Source organism: Cariama cristata, unplaced genomic scaffold, assembly GCF_000690535.1.
Source record: "Cariama cristata isolate BGI_N322 unplaced genomic scaffold, ASM69053v1 scaffold3772, whole genome shotgun sequence".
NCBI classification, from domain to species: Eukaryota; Metazoa; Chordata; class Aves; order Cariamiformes; family Cariamidae; genus Cariama; species Cariama cristata.
Genome location: NW_009601974.1, coordinates 46,543 through 62,201, shown reverse-complemented (window position 1 = coordinate 62,201; position 15,659 = coordinate 46,543). Strand labels below are relative to the sequence as shown.

Below are 15,659 nucleotides of genomic sequence, written 5' to 3'. Positions count from 1 at the left end.
GATCTAGTGGATTAAATAGTGACTGTCAACAGATTTCTTTGCTACTACTTTGGAGTGAGAGTGTATTCATTCCCTCTTTCTCTCACATTTTTCTTTATTAAGGTGCAGTTCAGCTGAGATTGAATGTCTTTTTGGCTGTCCATAAACTGTGAAACAGAAGGATGCGGAAGAATATCCCTTGCCTGTTTGTACGTGAGTGATAAGAGCACAACATCATTACTACAAGTTTGCTGCAAAGATGAGTTCAGAGGAGAAGAGTATATCTCCAGCTCACAAAACGTCCACTCCATCACATAGAAGTGCCTCCTCTTCATCATCATCTCAGAGGGACAGGAGGCAGGTAAGGAAAAGCTCTAGACTTTTGTAACATCTGGTGAAATGATTGATTTATTCCCGTAATGTGGCTGTTAGTTCTCGCTAGCTCTAAATTCGCTTGCTTTATGCCACTGGATGATATCACTATAGCCAAGGACTGTTGTTTTTTTAATTTTTTTCCACTAATTGGTTTGGAAAAGATTCAGAAGCAACGTGGACACTATGTGTAGTGCTGGAGCAGGAAGGATATAATCACATGGAGAAGCACGAAACATGCACTGAAGTCTTTTGGGAAGTGGTTTCTTTGGCAGCATGAACCTACAGTTGCTTCATATTGTTTTGTGTCCTCTGTGAATATCTGTTTTTGTAAATCTAACTACAGATATGTACTATCTCTTTACAATGTGATATTTCAATTCAATTTCAATATGATACTGTTCATCCTTTATGGAAACACTTAACATTTTAAATATTATTTGGTTTACTACAAATTTACACTGATTGTCACACGTCATGTAGTACTAGTCCAGTTATCTTAGGGTTCCATTTTCAAGAGACCCTTCTCTACGTGGATGTAATACATCTTTTCTACAGGATTGCTTTGAGATGAGGGCTGTATTATTTCCTCTCAAAACAACTTAGGCCTTCCTATGTTTTTTTGCAGGCTGGGTGTACAGTCTGGCCCCAGCATCAGTAGGAGCACTTCAGAAAGTGTCATCAGAGCTACCCACTATATTTCAGATAGGTGGTTATGTGTGTATTTGCAAATGCAAAGGCTGATACTGAAAATTTGATTAGAACAGAAACATACTTTAAAACTATGATCCATGGAAACCTTGAACACTAAATCGTCTTCTGAGTTAGTTTAACTTTATAATGTTTAAAAGAGATGTACAAAATGTAAGAATATAACAACTTTATAATTTAAAATACTGTGAAAATATTTTCATTAATGCAATACCGGTTTCATTCCAGTTTAACAAGGAAAAGAGGCAGGAAAAGATCTTAAATAATTGCTTGCTGTGGTATGCATTTACTTGAATGGCTGTAGCTTAAGAACATTTTCCCAGCTACTTGTATACCAGCTGTGACTCTATTTTCTCAGCTGCCCAAGTAGTTTTGTTCCCTTACCTGATTTACAAAAATCTTGAAAACTGAGAATTTTGATGAAAACTGTAACATTTACAGCTTTGAATGTAAATAGCCTCACCATAAGGTATGTTTAAAATGTTGAAGCTAGAGAAGAATTCTGATGTGTGTTTGATAACAGGCAGAAAATATGTCTGGAATTTTTTTAATACTTTGCATTGCTTTTCAGTGAAGCCAAAAGTGATGCTATCACAGGTGATAAATATTTTCCCTTTCATGATGTACAGAATTTGGAATAGCTGTACTCAGTAAAGTCCTGGTTAGCATATGATCTCCTCTTAATTTTTCATTAGTTCCATCTGGAGCAAGAATTTTGACATCTTTTGTTTAAAACATGAGTATATTTTATCTCTGGCATTTGAACCAAAGAAGGTGAATGCAAGACTTGTAGGAGCTGCTGAGCTCAGCTAAGAGCATATCTGGGAATGCATTTTACCGTAAATCTAATGGCTACCATATCTGTTACCATAGCAACAGGGTAGAGCAAGGTATACCTGTCATCATAATGAAATGGATACTTAACTTTAAGTCCATATTTGGTCACAAAAATGTGAAACATGATTTTAAAATAATGCTGAAGAAGTTGATGATGTGATGCATCCAGAGTTCTCTTGGATTCTGTAATGTCTGATGATGCTTAACAAATATATTTAGGAATGTAAATGTGAACTGGAAAGGCTACTGCTAGGCATTCAGTTTTTTGTCTTAGTGCTTTCAGTGTTAAACGCAGAGAAATGTCAAGGAGAATGAATGGATGGTGCAAAGGTACTATGTCGAGGGAAATAAACATACGAATGTTTCCTTTGTGCATGTTGACACAGTAAATTAACCAGCTTCGTTGTAGCATCTGCTATAACAATTGTATTTCTAATTTCTTTCCTTGCTTGTGGCATTATTTGTATATATTTTGGTTTTCATAGGCTTTCTCCCGAATGCTATGACAGTTAGTGGGTAGGGGATTTTGGTTCAGGGGCTGTTGGGTTTTACTTTGAAAAGACTTGAAAATTCTGTCTTGCTGCCTCCTTGGGCTCTTCACAGCAGCTAGGAGAAAGGCACCCTTCCTGAAGGGGTAATATGTATGGATATAGAAAGTGATGTGACTGGATGAAGTGTCAATGTAGCTTTTATTGTCACATGTGAGGATAACACTTGGTATTTCTAGATGGTTAATGACTGAAATCTTCTCATCATATAATTCTTGTCGAAGTCATACCAGCAATTATGGAACAGTTTCCCAATAAATTGTGGTGCAGGAGGCTGGATAAGTATGAACATGACTATGATATATCATTTCAGGGAGAATGGAAAATGTCGTGCTGTATATAATGCTGGCATTTCAATGTAGCTTTCTTATTTGTGCAATATACATCACCTAAGAGAATTAGCAGTCAGCAAAATCTTTGACATTGCCAATTTGCAGGCTCCATGACTAAGTAACTGACAAATGAACAGACTACTGAAGCCAGCAATAGCCAAAAAAATGGCTTCAGATTTTCGTCATCATAGGAACTTCAGCATCATTCACTTTTGTCAAAATCATGGTTAATTTGGACTATTAGATAGAAGGCAGCCCAGGACCAACCTGTTTTGTTTAACCCCTGAGCTGAGCAGGGTGGCAGGGCAGTTGTGGTGTCCTTGGTAAGGTAAGGTATACTTTGGAATGGAGCAGCGGCAGTTTTTCCTACTGTGGAGCTGTTGCAGAGCATAGAACCCCTGTCATTTCCACTGTCAGGGGATCTCCCTAAGAAAACTAAGAGTCCCCATACAAAGGTGAGCATAAAAACTGCAATTCTGACAGCCTTTTTTGTGGGCCATGCTGGAAAGGGATAGTCTTATTTTTTATCCTTCGTGAAACTCTGAAAAGGCTAGTCATATTCTGTTGCACAACAAAAAGGAGGAAAACTAACACTGTTTTTAGAAAGTACAACTGAATATCATGCAGTCATATGTTGTGTATTCAGTTTGATGGGTGTAAGTTCTTTATAAATATTCCATGTTTTATTTATTGACAGAGTATGCAAGTCATACTAGAGACTGTAATACATTATATATTCTCTGCAATGCATGGGTAGTAATATTGTGCTGAGAAGGCAGAAAGAAGTAAATACATTATAGGGTTAACAATGTGCAGTTTGGTAAATTGGGGCCTGACTCCAGACTATTAAACAGAGGGAGTGATTAAGAAGAAGAGTAATAATAATGAAACCGTGAATAAAGGAGAGATTTTGACTTTTCTGACCACCATCTAAAGGGTAGCTAATACATGATGTGAAGTGGATTTAGCAATGTCTGCTGTTTTAGATGTGAGGATTTATCTTCTAATATATCAATTTTCTTTTTAGTCTTTTAGGGGGAAGGGATAATCAGCTGTTGCCTCTTTCTCTCTCTGTTTCTTTCTGTCAGATTGCTTTTCAACAAATCCTTGGTTCTTTTTCCACACAGCGAACACAAAAGAAAAAAAGCTTTTAGTCCTATTGCATTTAGCCTTGTGTGGTCACCTTTCTACTAGGAGAGCTTTCATATTTCAAATGACTGTTGTCTTTCAGCCATATGTGAAGAGTGAAAGATAGGGGCTTTGAAGGAAAAAGAAAAAAAATTTCTGGAGCAGCAGTCATTTGCTTTTCAGATTTTAATGCGGTGGGGTTTTTTTTATTTATTCTGTAAGAGCAATATTGACTAATAGGAGAAAGGGTGTACTCAAGGGTTGCAGAAAGGGCTGAGTTTGGGCTGAAGATGTTTGCCTGGCCTTGAAATTTAGGAGCAGAGCGTGATTCCAAAGTCAAAGCTCTGGTCTTGCCTAGAGGTCTGTGCTGGAAAATGCCTAGTTAGCTTTTTATAACTACTATATTTTAATTGTCAAAGTAGTCTCCTGAAAACAGTATTTGCTAAGGTAAGTATCACCATTTTGTAGATAGGAAGATTTTAATGATGATGGAAGGATCGAGTTATTTGTCTGCAGCAACCTTAAGCAAACCTTAGTTTATAGAGTAACTGGAAGACTATAAAAAGTTGTTGCAGTAGGTGAATCAGGGGGTGAAATGTATAGTACCTGAAAAAAAGGACTAATAATTGTTATTTGGATATAGTGATGCACTAAAAATCTAGGCTCACAGTGCTATGAACTCTATTAAGCACGTAATAAAAGGCAGTTGCTAGCATAAAGTGCTAATTAGATGAGACAGACATAGATTAGGAGCAGAAAAAGAGAGAGATGACTTGTCTGTTTTCTCTTTCATCAACTAATGATAAAGCATAATGAGAAGAGATGTGCACAATATGAAAATATCATGGGTTCTATGTCAATTCTTGAGTTTCATGGTTTCAGCTAATATTAAAAGTAAAATTAGAATTATGAAGGGAAGTCTCTTGGCTAAGAAAACTGCCATCAAGTTTTTCCCAGGAGATAATGAGCTGCAAATTTTTCATAGGTGTACTGCAGGGACCATCCGGTTCTGTGAAGCTGAGTTCACATGGACAATCTGCATGCCACAGCAAGTGGATGGTGCAGGAAGGAGAAGTGCCAGGAGCGGAGTGCTCAGCTGTGCGGTGTAGAAACCAAAAGGTACTTGATTTAGAGAGTGAGACTCTTGGTCAGGAAATTAATAGATGGAAGAAATGAGTAGGGGAGAGAGAACTGAGTGGGCCAATACTTTGTGAGGTTGTAGGACATGAAAGTAAGAAGCAAGGACTGGTTTGTAGGGAGAACAACTGGCTGAAAAAGTGAGGGGGTGTAGAGGGAAGGAAAGCAAGGGAAGAGGTGGGCTTTTTGTGACCAGGAGTATCTGGGAGAGCTGGCTGATGTATAGAAGGGAGGGAAAAAAAAAGAAGTTGCAATCAATCTTTTACTCTAACTGCTTGATGTTTAAGAAGATCTTTTTGTGTGGTTATTCTAAGCAATAGCAGATTCACTTTTTATCTGTCCCATAGAAAAAGTGGTCTAGTATTCAAAACTGAAGCTACTTAATGTGAAATGATGGGGCTTAAAATGAGAGACCTGCTGTTGCTATTGCTTTGGCTACTGTTGCTGCTACACCTTTCCTGGCAGCTCAATGGGAAGTAGCAGAGCAGTGGCAATGGGAAGGGCCATGGCAGGAGCAGCTGCAGTGGCAGCAGCTATGGGATTTCAGCCACTAGTGCTTTTCCCTTGGTAGGCTAGGCTGGCAGGATAAGGTCCGTCATATGCGCAGATCCATCTTGCCTGCTGGAAGTTAAAGTCCTTTGGAAGAGTCTGTGTCTTTTTTTCATTGTCCTCTCTCATTTAGGATTTTGGTGCTTTTTCTGGGAGATTGAGAACAATTGGATGTGTGAGAGCTTGTGAAGGGATAGGAGGGAGTGTTCATGCTCATGTAGTTAATTTTCTGGTTTTAATATTTTGAGATACCTCAAACTCAACTTTCTCTTTGTTTATGACCAGTTATGATCAGTGACACAATATCAAGGATGCTTTCATGGCTTCATTGTAGATTTCTGCCTCGTAAACAATGACAATGTAATTGATTGGCATTTTTACCATGCCTGCCTATCTGTCCGGTGTGCCTCAGGCAGTGTTGCTCAAACAAGATTGCAATATAATATAACATAATATATTCCATGTGGAAAAGAAGTCTGAGTGCATTTATATCCCTTCTTTATTCTTAAATTGAGTAGCAACCTACATGCTCACTCACTGCTGTCAGCCTGATGTGACACCTGGGAAGGAATTCTGGGTGATTACCTGTAAATGTCACTTGTTCCTGTCTCTCTATGACCTTAAAAGTAAGGAAGGCAACAATGGATATTTGTCTAGTAGATATGGTACAGACCTGAGAACATGGAGCTTTATTCCTAGCTTTGCGCAGTAGCAAAGTGCAGACTTCTAAGAGCATTTTAACTTCTCCATAGTTTGTGAGAATTATTTCAATTCAATTATTAACAAAGGATTATTAATATCTTTGAGAGTTTCAAACTGAAGAGGCTACTAAATGCCAAGTACTGTTACTACAGTGATGTAATTATCTTTCTCTCTTTCCTAATTAACTCTCTTCACCTAATACAATTGAAGCAACATTAGAGCAGAAAGTGTTAAATAAGTACTTTAAAAGCCACATCTCACTGGAGCAAGCAAATGTTCTGAGAGGGCCAAAGAATAAAGTGGCAAAACCGTTAACAAAAACATGCAATTATTCTTTAAATTGGTTAGCTGCTGCGACGCTACAGCATTTTTCTTTTTCTATACCTTTATAATAGAGTCTGAAAGTGTTCCTTATGTTCAGGAGGTAGTGGGTCTTACTTCAGTATCTGAAGTATCTGAAAAAATGTCTGAAATAATGTAACTTATGAAGCTGTAGAACACCTATGTGAATGTTACATTAATTTCAATACCATAGCACTTGTCTTTAATTAAATCATAAATCTCAGACCTGTTAGATTCCTTTTTCATCACTCAAATAGCTAACAGTGAACTACTCGATGGGTGAACATCTACATGTGGCACAATCAGATCTTCAGAAGAAGGTAAAGAATTTCAAAGTGAAGTTGTCTGGACTACATATTTGTCCAGCGACAAGGTTGGAACCAGTGTAAGTGAGACTTAGAGGGAACTGGTGCAGATTGACCCTGGGGGTGAGACGGGCCCCCCCTGAGTACCAATGCCAATGGGTGCATTGAACACATCCAGCACTAGGAATCCTTGGAGGCACACCTGCTGGCACACATTGGCAGCAGCACATGCCCAGCAGCCCAGTTCAGACAGGGTGCATCAGGCTTGCAGTCTGTGTGTTGTGAAGCCAACCTGCAGGCATGCAGCAGATGTCCCTCATCTTGTGCCTGTATTTCTGCCTAGAATTTACATCATAGATACGTGGCAACCAGAAGTGCATCTATGTGTATGTGCACTGGATGGGCACTCTCCGATCAGTAGATACTTGGATCATGAATGCCCCTGCCCTTGGTAGTATCTATAGTGGTTTGGAGACAAGATCTCCCAGAGTACAATCCTGGAGATTTCTTTGTGAGAAAGACTTGGCCTTAAAGCTGTTGAAGAAATAAAATGGGCTGGAGCAGTCAAGGAGAGACAGATAGCCTGGTCTGTAAGGCAAGCCAGTACAATGTCTGAAAGACCTGTGAGGAAAAACAAGACTGTGCAGGAGACTTGGTTCGGTTCTTGACAGTGATAGTGTGCATGCTAAACTGTCCCATGGGGCTGTGTGTACACGTTCTCTGAGCTTCACAAAGATTGCTATCTGAGTTATCTTACCTCTAGGAGTGCTTTACAGACTGCATGGAGAATGCTGAAGTTCTGATACGTGCTATGAAGAAAGATTTCTTTTTTTAAACTCTGTCAGTTTGATTAGAAATGGTGTATGTAGCTATCTTCTATTAGACAACCCGGGAAATTACTCACATAAAAGCTTAATTGCCCATGCAAATTATGACAGATAATTTAAAGTGCTGTTTTTGTAACACAGTCACTCTTGCATTCCTCCAGTCTCATTTTTTCCCCTCTACCATGCATGCACATCCATACCTACATGAGCATGTCTCATGTTCCTTGAGAATATAAACTAAAAGGTCAGCTTGCATGTTTTAAAAAAATGAATATTCACGCATTTCAAGTGTCCTCAAGCATGGATTGATATTATCACAATATGCACTCGTTTTCTAACTGCAACTTGATCCAAAATGGGCTGTCTGGGATCAGTGAGGAATGTGTGTGTACAGACACACACACGAATTCAGAGGGAAGAAGTGCAACTCTTCTGAAGTGCTGTTTAGGATTTCTGGGAAACAAATAGGGGAGAAGAAAGAGAAGCATGATTTTATTTTCATATCCTCAGTGGAGAGGAAAGACACAAAAGTGAAGAGGGAGGGTGATGACAGGTATGGTATGAAGGTTTCTGTTTTTAAGATGCTCATGCATGACTGGGATTATGCACATTCAACACATACAAATGTATTAGGCAGAATAAATGTGTGCCTTAGTGGTGTTCTGACATTTCTCTTTTTCTGTTTTTATTAAATGCTTTACCCTGGCATTGAAAATAAAGCTGTTGCAGCCAAACTGTGTTTCCCAGTAAAATAAGATTTGACGTAAAAAAAACAAACAAAAAAACCCCAAAAAACCTGAATAAAAAATTTTTTCAAACCCCCTTTTTCCTAGCTCCTGTACTTTTTGTACTGCATATGTTAAAGTTTAAAGGATATTGAGAAAGTCTAAGTGGGTAGTTTACACAAAGATGTGAAACAGAGTCCCAGGAAGAAAGGGCTTTCTTTTTTTTGTACCTACGCACTTTTGTAGGTGCGCGTCCAAATTTTTGGCCTATGATTTGTGTTAACTTAGACTTTCAACATGGCTGGAATGCTTTCATTAGTTAACAAATTAGCGTATCAAGGAATGGTGGTCTTTGGTGTAGGTAATTTTATTTTCCCTCTTTCTTTTTTTAAACTATATCAGCACTAATAAAATGAATTGCTAGCCTAAGACTAATGAAATATCAATCCTTTTAACTGTGATTATTCAATAGTCATTAAAAAGCTTTGTATCATTAGCAAACATTTGAATTCTCTCTGTCTGATATTGTCGATTTATCTATTTACTCTGTTTTGAGATAAGCATGTCAAAATCTAAAGTGCAAAAGGAGAAGTTTATCATTAAAGACTCAGGCTGTGACTTGCTAGTTGTTCCAAACCATCACTCTGGCAAAGAGAAGATTGCTGTTACAATGATAGCCCTTTTCTTCTTTATCCAGTGGTGCTAATGTACAATACAAAGCTGAAGTTCTAGAAAGGGCTGACAGAGAGCTCCTGAGCTAACAAGTCCTTGACATTTCTGTAACACAAGAAGTGTTTATTTTGCATATCCCAGGAAAGAAGTAGACACATACATACTCGTATGTTATTAATGTGCTACAGAACTGCTGCTTATATATACTCATCTTTCAGTAAAAAGGTTACAAAGAGAATATGCTATTCATAATGTATTGTTAAGTTCGTTTGTTGATTGATAGCCGAGATTGTTGAAAACAGCTATGGAGCAGTGTCAATAGGAGAGATGGATGAAAATAAGACCATGGTTGCTTTACATAAATTTTTTAAAAAATGTACTGGAAGTAAGAAAGGAGAAATACATTGATGGAGATGTGGTTGGTTGGTTGTTTTGCTTTGTACTCACCCTTCTTTCGCGATGATATTCAAGAGACTGTCTTCCAACATCAACAGAAGGAAATTTCAGACCTGATTGAGATGCAGCCTAAGGTAAAAGCAAGTTTCAAGGATATTCCCTTTGCAAATAATTTTGCAGATTAATTCAGCATATATCACAGCTTTGTTTAAAAGGTAGTAAAAACTGGCACATCTGCAGTCAAATCTGTGTCTACCTTATTACTGCTGCTGTATTTCAGACAACTGGAGAGTATTATGTTTTTAGTTGAAAGTGATTAAGCATTGCACTTCATACTAAATGGAATTCAAGTAAGAACACAGGTCCATGCAGGGGTAGCTAGGTTGCAAAAAGAATGCCAGTGAATAGCAGATAAAAAAAGATACACTGGTTTGTCCTTTGGGTTGAAAAAAAAAAAAAACACCCCACCCAAAAAACAAAACAAAAAAACCCAGAGAGAAAAAGCTCTATTTTGAATTAATGGTTGTAGAACAGTGTATGTCTAGGCTCCATGGTTATGGGTGTTGAACACTCCTGAATTCTGTGAACAAACAAAATGACCCACCTAATTTTTTTATTAATTGACTGTTAGCCACATGTTGTGCACATTTCTGAACTAAAGAGAGTCTGTGTCCAATGTGAGTGATAAATTCCTCACCAGCTTGTCTTTTTCTTGGAAATGAATAAATTATACATTAGAGAGAACTCATTGTGTTAAATGTAATTCATTCCATTAAGTAATTAAGCAATGAAGCAGAAGGGAGGGCAAGAGTGCCAGACTTGTCCTTCACTGGATTTCTTATCTTTACTTACCCAATATCTCTCTTCTTTCCTTGCCTTCCCTTTGAAAACAGTTGAATGTCTTTTCTTTAAATGGGAAGTTAGATTCAGTTAAGAAATGTTAGGGTCTTCAGCCTCTGGCCTGATGGAGACCAGATACTCCATGTGCTAGTATTTGTTCCAGTGGATGAGGTGAATGGGTCACTGAACTCTTAAATGAGAAAGGAAGTTGCCAGATATATAGAAATACATTGTAAAAGGTGTTTTCCATTCTTGCCTTCCAGAGACGATGAGAATAGGAAACATCATATTGTTATTCTCTACATCAGCTTCCTTCTACCTCATGTGTCTTTGGGAAGAAACATGAAAAAATGCAGGGCAGAATTGGCATTTGTGTTTCCACTGTGTAGGCTTATTAGGGGCATTTTGGGGCAAATGCGTGCTTACATATATAATGTATGTTGTGAATAATCTCAAAGCTGAAGGAAGGATTGTAGTTAGGACTAAGATTTAGCAATGGAATTACAGAGCAATTTCAGTTAAACTTGTAATCTCGTTGAATTGATTTCCAAGAGCACACAGAATTTCATGGCGCCGGTGTTTTTCTCCAGGACAAGCCAGCTATAGCACACAGGTCATCCTGAAACATGAAGGAAGTCGGGAATGGAGCAATGCAGAGGTTGATTTTTGTCTGCCTGTATTTTTGGGTTTGAGAGGAGTGAGGGTACCAGGTTGATTGATATGCCTAGATTAATGGATTATTCATTTTTCTGTTCGATTATTAACAAAGCCCAGAAACTGTATTGATCTGCTTCTTTCTTCCTTTTATTCTCATCAGCTTTTTTTAACTGCTTCCTTTACCAACTTTATTTTTCTTGTTAAAACAAAAGAACCCTTGATAATAACTTCAAGATCTAAACAAGTTTTTATTTCTGTGATGGTAAATAACTAAACTCCTGCATTATAAAAATAGCTGATTTTCAAAATGTCAAATAATTGTGTAATTTCTAGCTGTAATTTTGCAGAAAAATAACATGCATTGATGGAAAACATTTTGCACTGAGTTACGTCTCTTAATATTATGCTAAAGACATCACAAATTTGTGTCAATGTAATGGTGGTCATGACAGAAAAGAATTGGAAAGCAGACATTTACAGACAATAAGACAACACTTCTTCAAGTAAGGAATGTAAAGAAGGCAATTGTATTTTAAAAGTGTTCATGTTCTTATTTCCAAACAAATAGTTGAATAAGTCAGCATTCATTAAAGGACCGTTAGCTAATAATGTATTTCTCAGCTGAAGTGGAACTGTAAGGACTGAGGGCTGATTTTTTTTTTAAAAAAAAAAAGGCACAAAAAGCCCTTGCCTTAAAATCATGCAATTGAAAATGTCACTGGAAATCTGGCAAGCTGAGGGCTGTTGGGTTACTCCACTCTAAATATTGTACAAAATGAAATTGCAGTTATGTAACAACAAACTGCACCGGCTGCTACATGAGAGACCTTCAGAACATCTGTGTTGGGCATCGCTCCATCTCAAGCTGGAGGGATTCCTGCCTGCCAAACAAAACTGGCAAGAAAGTTGGGAATCGCCCTGATTATGCTAATCAAGTGACATTTTAATCTTCCTCGGAGGAACAGATTTAGGTTTGCTTGTATATTGTTTAAATGTGATACTGTGTGCACAAGTAGCATTTCATCTATCATTCAATGAGAAAACTTTATCATAGCTTATCATTAGTAACTTTGTGGTGCTCAGCTCAAACAAGCATATTAAATTATTTGACATGTAATGTAGGAACTTACGCCACATAAATACAAGCATTTTTCTCATCTGACTAGTAATAGCCATTGAGCAAAGTAACAAGATTGGCCTTTCTTTGATAAAGCAGAAGATTTCAAAGCATAAATGACAAAGTTTTGCTGGTTGGCCCCAGGTAATGTGGCAGGTAACAGAATACTGCTGCTTTTCCACATTTTTCACTGTAAAAGGAAATTAAAAGTAAGTGAAAATAAATGCTGATTATTGTTGCATAGTGGCAGGGATGCTTATTAATCTCCACTGACAACAGAGACACTCCCCATATTTTCCTATTCTCATTCACAGTTGCAAATTGAAAGAGAACAATGAAGGTCTGTGTGTTGCTCTGCAGCAAGATGTGGTCTGTGTTATATATACATTTATATGAATAGCTGTGTTTATTTTCATTTAGTTTGGTTATGGTCCTTGTGTACTTAGTTATCTGTATAAACAATAACATTTGCTCTGCTGTTTGTATGCATTCTTATATTCCCTGACTGTTTCTGCTGACACTTGTACCTGTGTAATCTCTTCTTCAGTGAATGTAAAGAAGCTTAATTGTGAACAAAATTTGTCATTTTCAGTTGAGAGAAACTTACCCTTCTCAGAAGGTAATTGTAATTGCAAGTTTGTCATTGTGCTACGTGTCCTGGAAATGAAATAATTTTATTTCATGCTAAAGAGGTAGTAGTGACATGTTGTGGTAGAATTCTTCCCAAATAATAATATGAGATGTAGCAAAATTTCACCGGAGAACAAAATGCAGATTCAAGCAGGCAGAATGTGGTTATTCTCTCCTGTAGCAAAAACGCTTTTCTTTTACAAAATATGAGTGAAACATTTCTGGAAAATTTTTAGACATTTTTAGATGTCTTCTAAGAATAACAGTTTCTTCAGGACTAGTTGTAACATTATGTGTTTCATTTTTGTACCATTCTTTGAAGATAAAAAAATTTATAGTATTGTCATATGTAAAAGTAGCTGTAATGGTTTAAGATCATTGTCTTCCATAAATGTTCACCAGCAAGCCTGTGAGCTGAGACCCAGTAACTGATCTTGTGAACACCTGTAATCTATTAAAAGCACTCGTGTAATGAGTTACTTCCCCTCTGTTGAGAAGCCAATGACAAAATGCTAAGGTATGATAATGAATATGTTAGAGGCAGTAATATCTTATGTGCAATGGTTTGCTTCAGAAGTGAACGTAGGACACTGACTGCACAATACGTATACTCAGTGTCTTGTACCTTAACAGAAAACATAATAGGTCTCACTAGGAACACTTTGCATCTCTGTAGGTAAGAACTACATTACTTGTCTTTCCTGTTTTTTTTTTAGTTCCCAGTCGTTTCTAGGCTGAACAGGGTAATTAGTTTAAAACCCAATAATAAAAAAAAAGAGAGGAAGGAAAGAGGCATATTGCCTCAGAAGACAAACTATTTGTGCAGTTATGTCATGCATGGGTAGTACTTGCTATGTTTTGAGCCATGATGTGGATATTTTGTATAAGGACTGTAATAATCGGTCATTCGTTTCTTAATATGTATTTTTAAAAGTAACATTGAATGATCAGTTATTACCTTCAATTACTTTTTTTTTTTAAGAGTATTCATATTTTGGAGCGGAAGGCTTCTTCGGGAAGCACAGACCCGTCTTTAAGCAAGCAGTTCCTTGAAAGCGATCCTATCTCTCTATCCAAGGTAAGCAAAAGCATGGGCTGTAATATGGGTGATGAGTTTCCCTCTATAGTCACAAAGTAGTTTGACTCACAGCTTTGGGATATTGTTTTGTATGATTCTACCATTGAGTATATTGTGAGCCTGCCCTGGAGTTTCCTATTCCCCAGCTGAGGTGTCAGAGGGACCAGTAATCTTTCATAGATGTTTTATTAACAAAATCAAGGATTTGGATGGTGGTGGTGGTGGTTTGGGGTTTTTTTGCCTATGGTTGGTCCCCAGGAACAAGTTTTACAATCTCAGAATATGAGGCTAGAAGGGACTTTGAGAAATGATCTCAAAGGTCTCAAGTTGCGCCAAGGGAAGTTCAGGTTGGATATTAGGAAGAACTCTTTCACTGTAAGAGTTGTTAGGCATTGGAACGGGCTCCCCAGGGAGCTGGTGGACTCACCATACCTGGAGGTGTTCAAAAAACATTTAGATATGGCACTTCAAGACATGGTTTAGTGGGTTTAGCAGACATGATGGCATTGGGTGTACGGTTGGACTTGATGATCTTTAAGGTCTCTTCCAACCATAATGATTCTATGATCCAGTCCTTTTATTAAGGTAGGGCAAATCATATCCAAGTTGAAAAGTGCTGCTAATCAATAATGATATTAATTAAAAAAAAAAGTCCTAATGATATTCCTTGTGGGTGGTTTCTTAAAGTTTAAAATTTAAAATCTCTTGCTGAGATCTTCTTTCCTGAGGCAGAGAAATGGATAGAACTGTAGTGGTAACACCACCAGTTTCTGAAAGGTGCAGCCTTCTGTGTGGTGCTTTGCAGTCAGCTGCTTCATGGCTGAATTCCTCAGTTTTGGAATAACTGATTACAGATAAGTCTAATTCCACATAAAGAAGGCTTCATTTTAAGACACTTCATACACAAAAGTAAGATTGTTACTGAAAAGGTGAGGATACTGTGATGGGATATTTGGTGGAAAAGAAAAATCTGAAATGAAATGTCTGTAGGTTCTGAAACAGAACTGGTAAAACAAATGCAAAAGGAAACATTCTGTTCATCCAGCGAAAATGAAATGGTTAATTCTCTTTTATTATGGTTAATTCTGGTTAATTAATAAATGGTTAATTCTCTCTTATCTCTCTCTCAAAAAGACTGGGTTCAGAAAGCCATTGGTAGTGGCTCCCTTACTGCCAATACCTGGGGCATATGCAGACCCAGGGACTGTAAGTTGTGCTTGTGTTCCCCTGGTCCTGCTACTTCGAGCAGAGCTGTTTCTTACGTAGTATGTAGGGAATTGCAGAAGTCCTCAAGTGTACTAATGCTGTACTTGAGAATTGGCATTGGATGAGGACCCTTCAAGCATATCACTTTCACTCTGGTTTTCCCTTGTTTCTGACTGCTCTTGGATAACCTCCCTTGTATTGGGCATATCTCATCACACTAAACCTGTGGGATGAGGCACAGTTAGGATTATTAGGATGGTTTTAAGAACAACTTATAGCGCTGCTGCAGCAGAAGACAGGTATCCACATTGCATTGAATAATTGCTTGTTTTGTCCCTCTGTGTCTGGCCTGTGGTTTAAATGAATAGCTGTATGAGATTGTGTGATTTCTAGTTGAGAAGTAATCAATACTGATGTTATCTAGTAGATAAAAGACTTATGCCTGCAGCTGATCTTCTGAAAGAGAAATCAATATGGTGAAGAATCAGTTGGCAGAGCTGCAGAGAGACATTCTCTGCTCGCACCAGGGGACTCACAGTTTAATTTGCCCTCATCAAGTGCCAAGTGCT

The 15,659-nt window shown here is 37.8% G+C and overlaps 1 protein-coding gene across 4 annotated transcripts in view; it reads left to right on the top strand.

The window, feature by feature from the left end:
* Window positions 1–238: 238 nt before the first annotated feature.
* Window positions 239–15,659, top strand: part of OSBPL6 (oxysterol binding protein-like 6) — a 49,610-nt gene continuing 34,189 nt past the window's right edge. For all 4 annotated transcript variants that reach the window (XM_009710640.1, XM_009710641.1, XM_009710639.1 and 1 more), the window contains exons 1-2: window positions 239–340; window positions 13,789–13,884. In XM_009710640.1, the coding sequence (XP_009708942.1) occupies window positions 239–340; window positions 13,789–13,884 (198 nt within the window). The remainder of the gene's footprint in view (window positions 341–13,788; window positions 13,885–15,659) is intronic.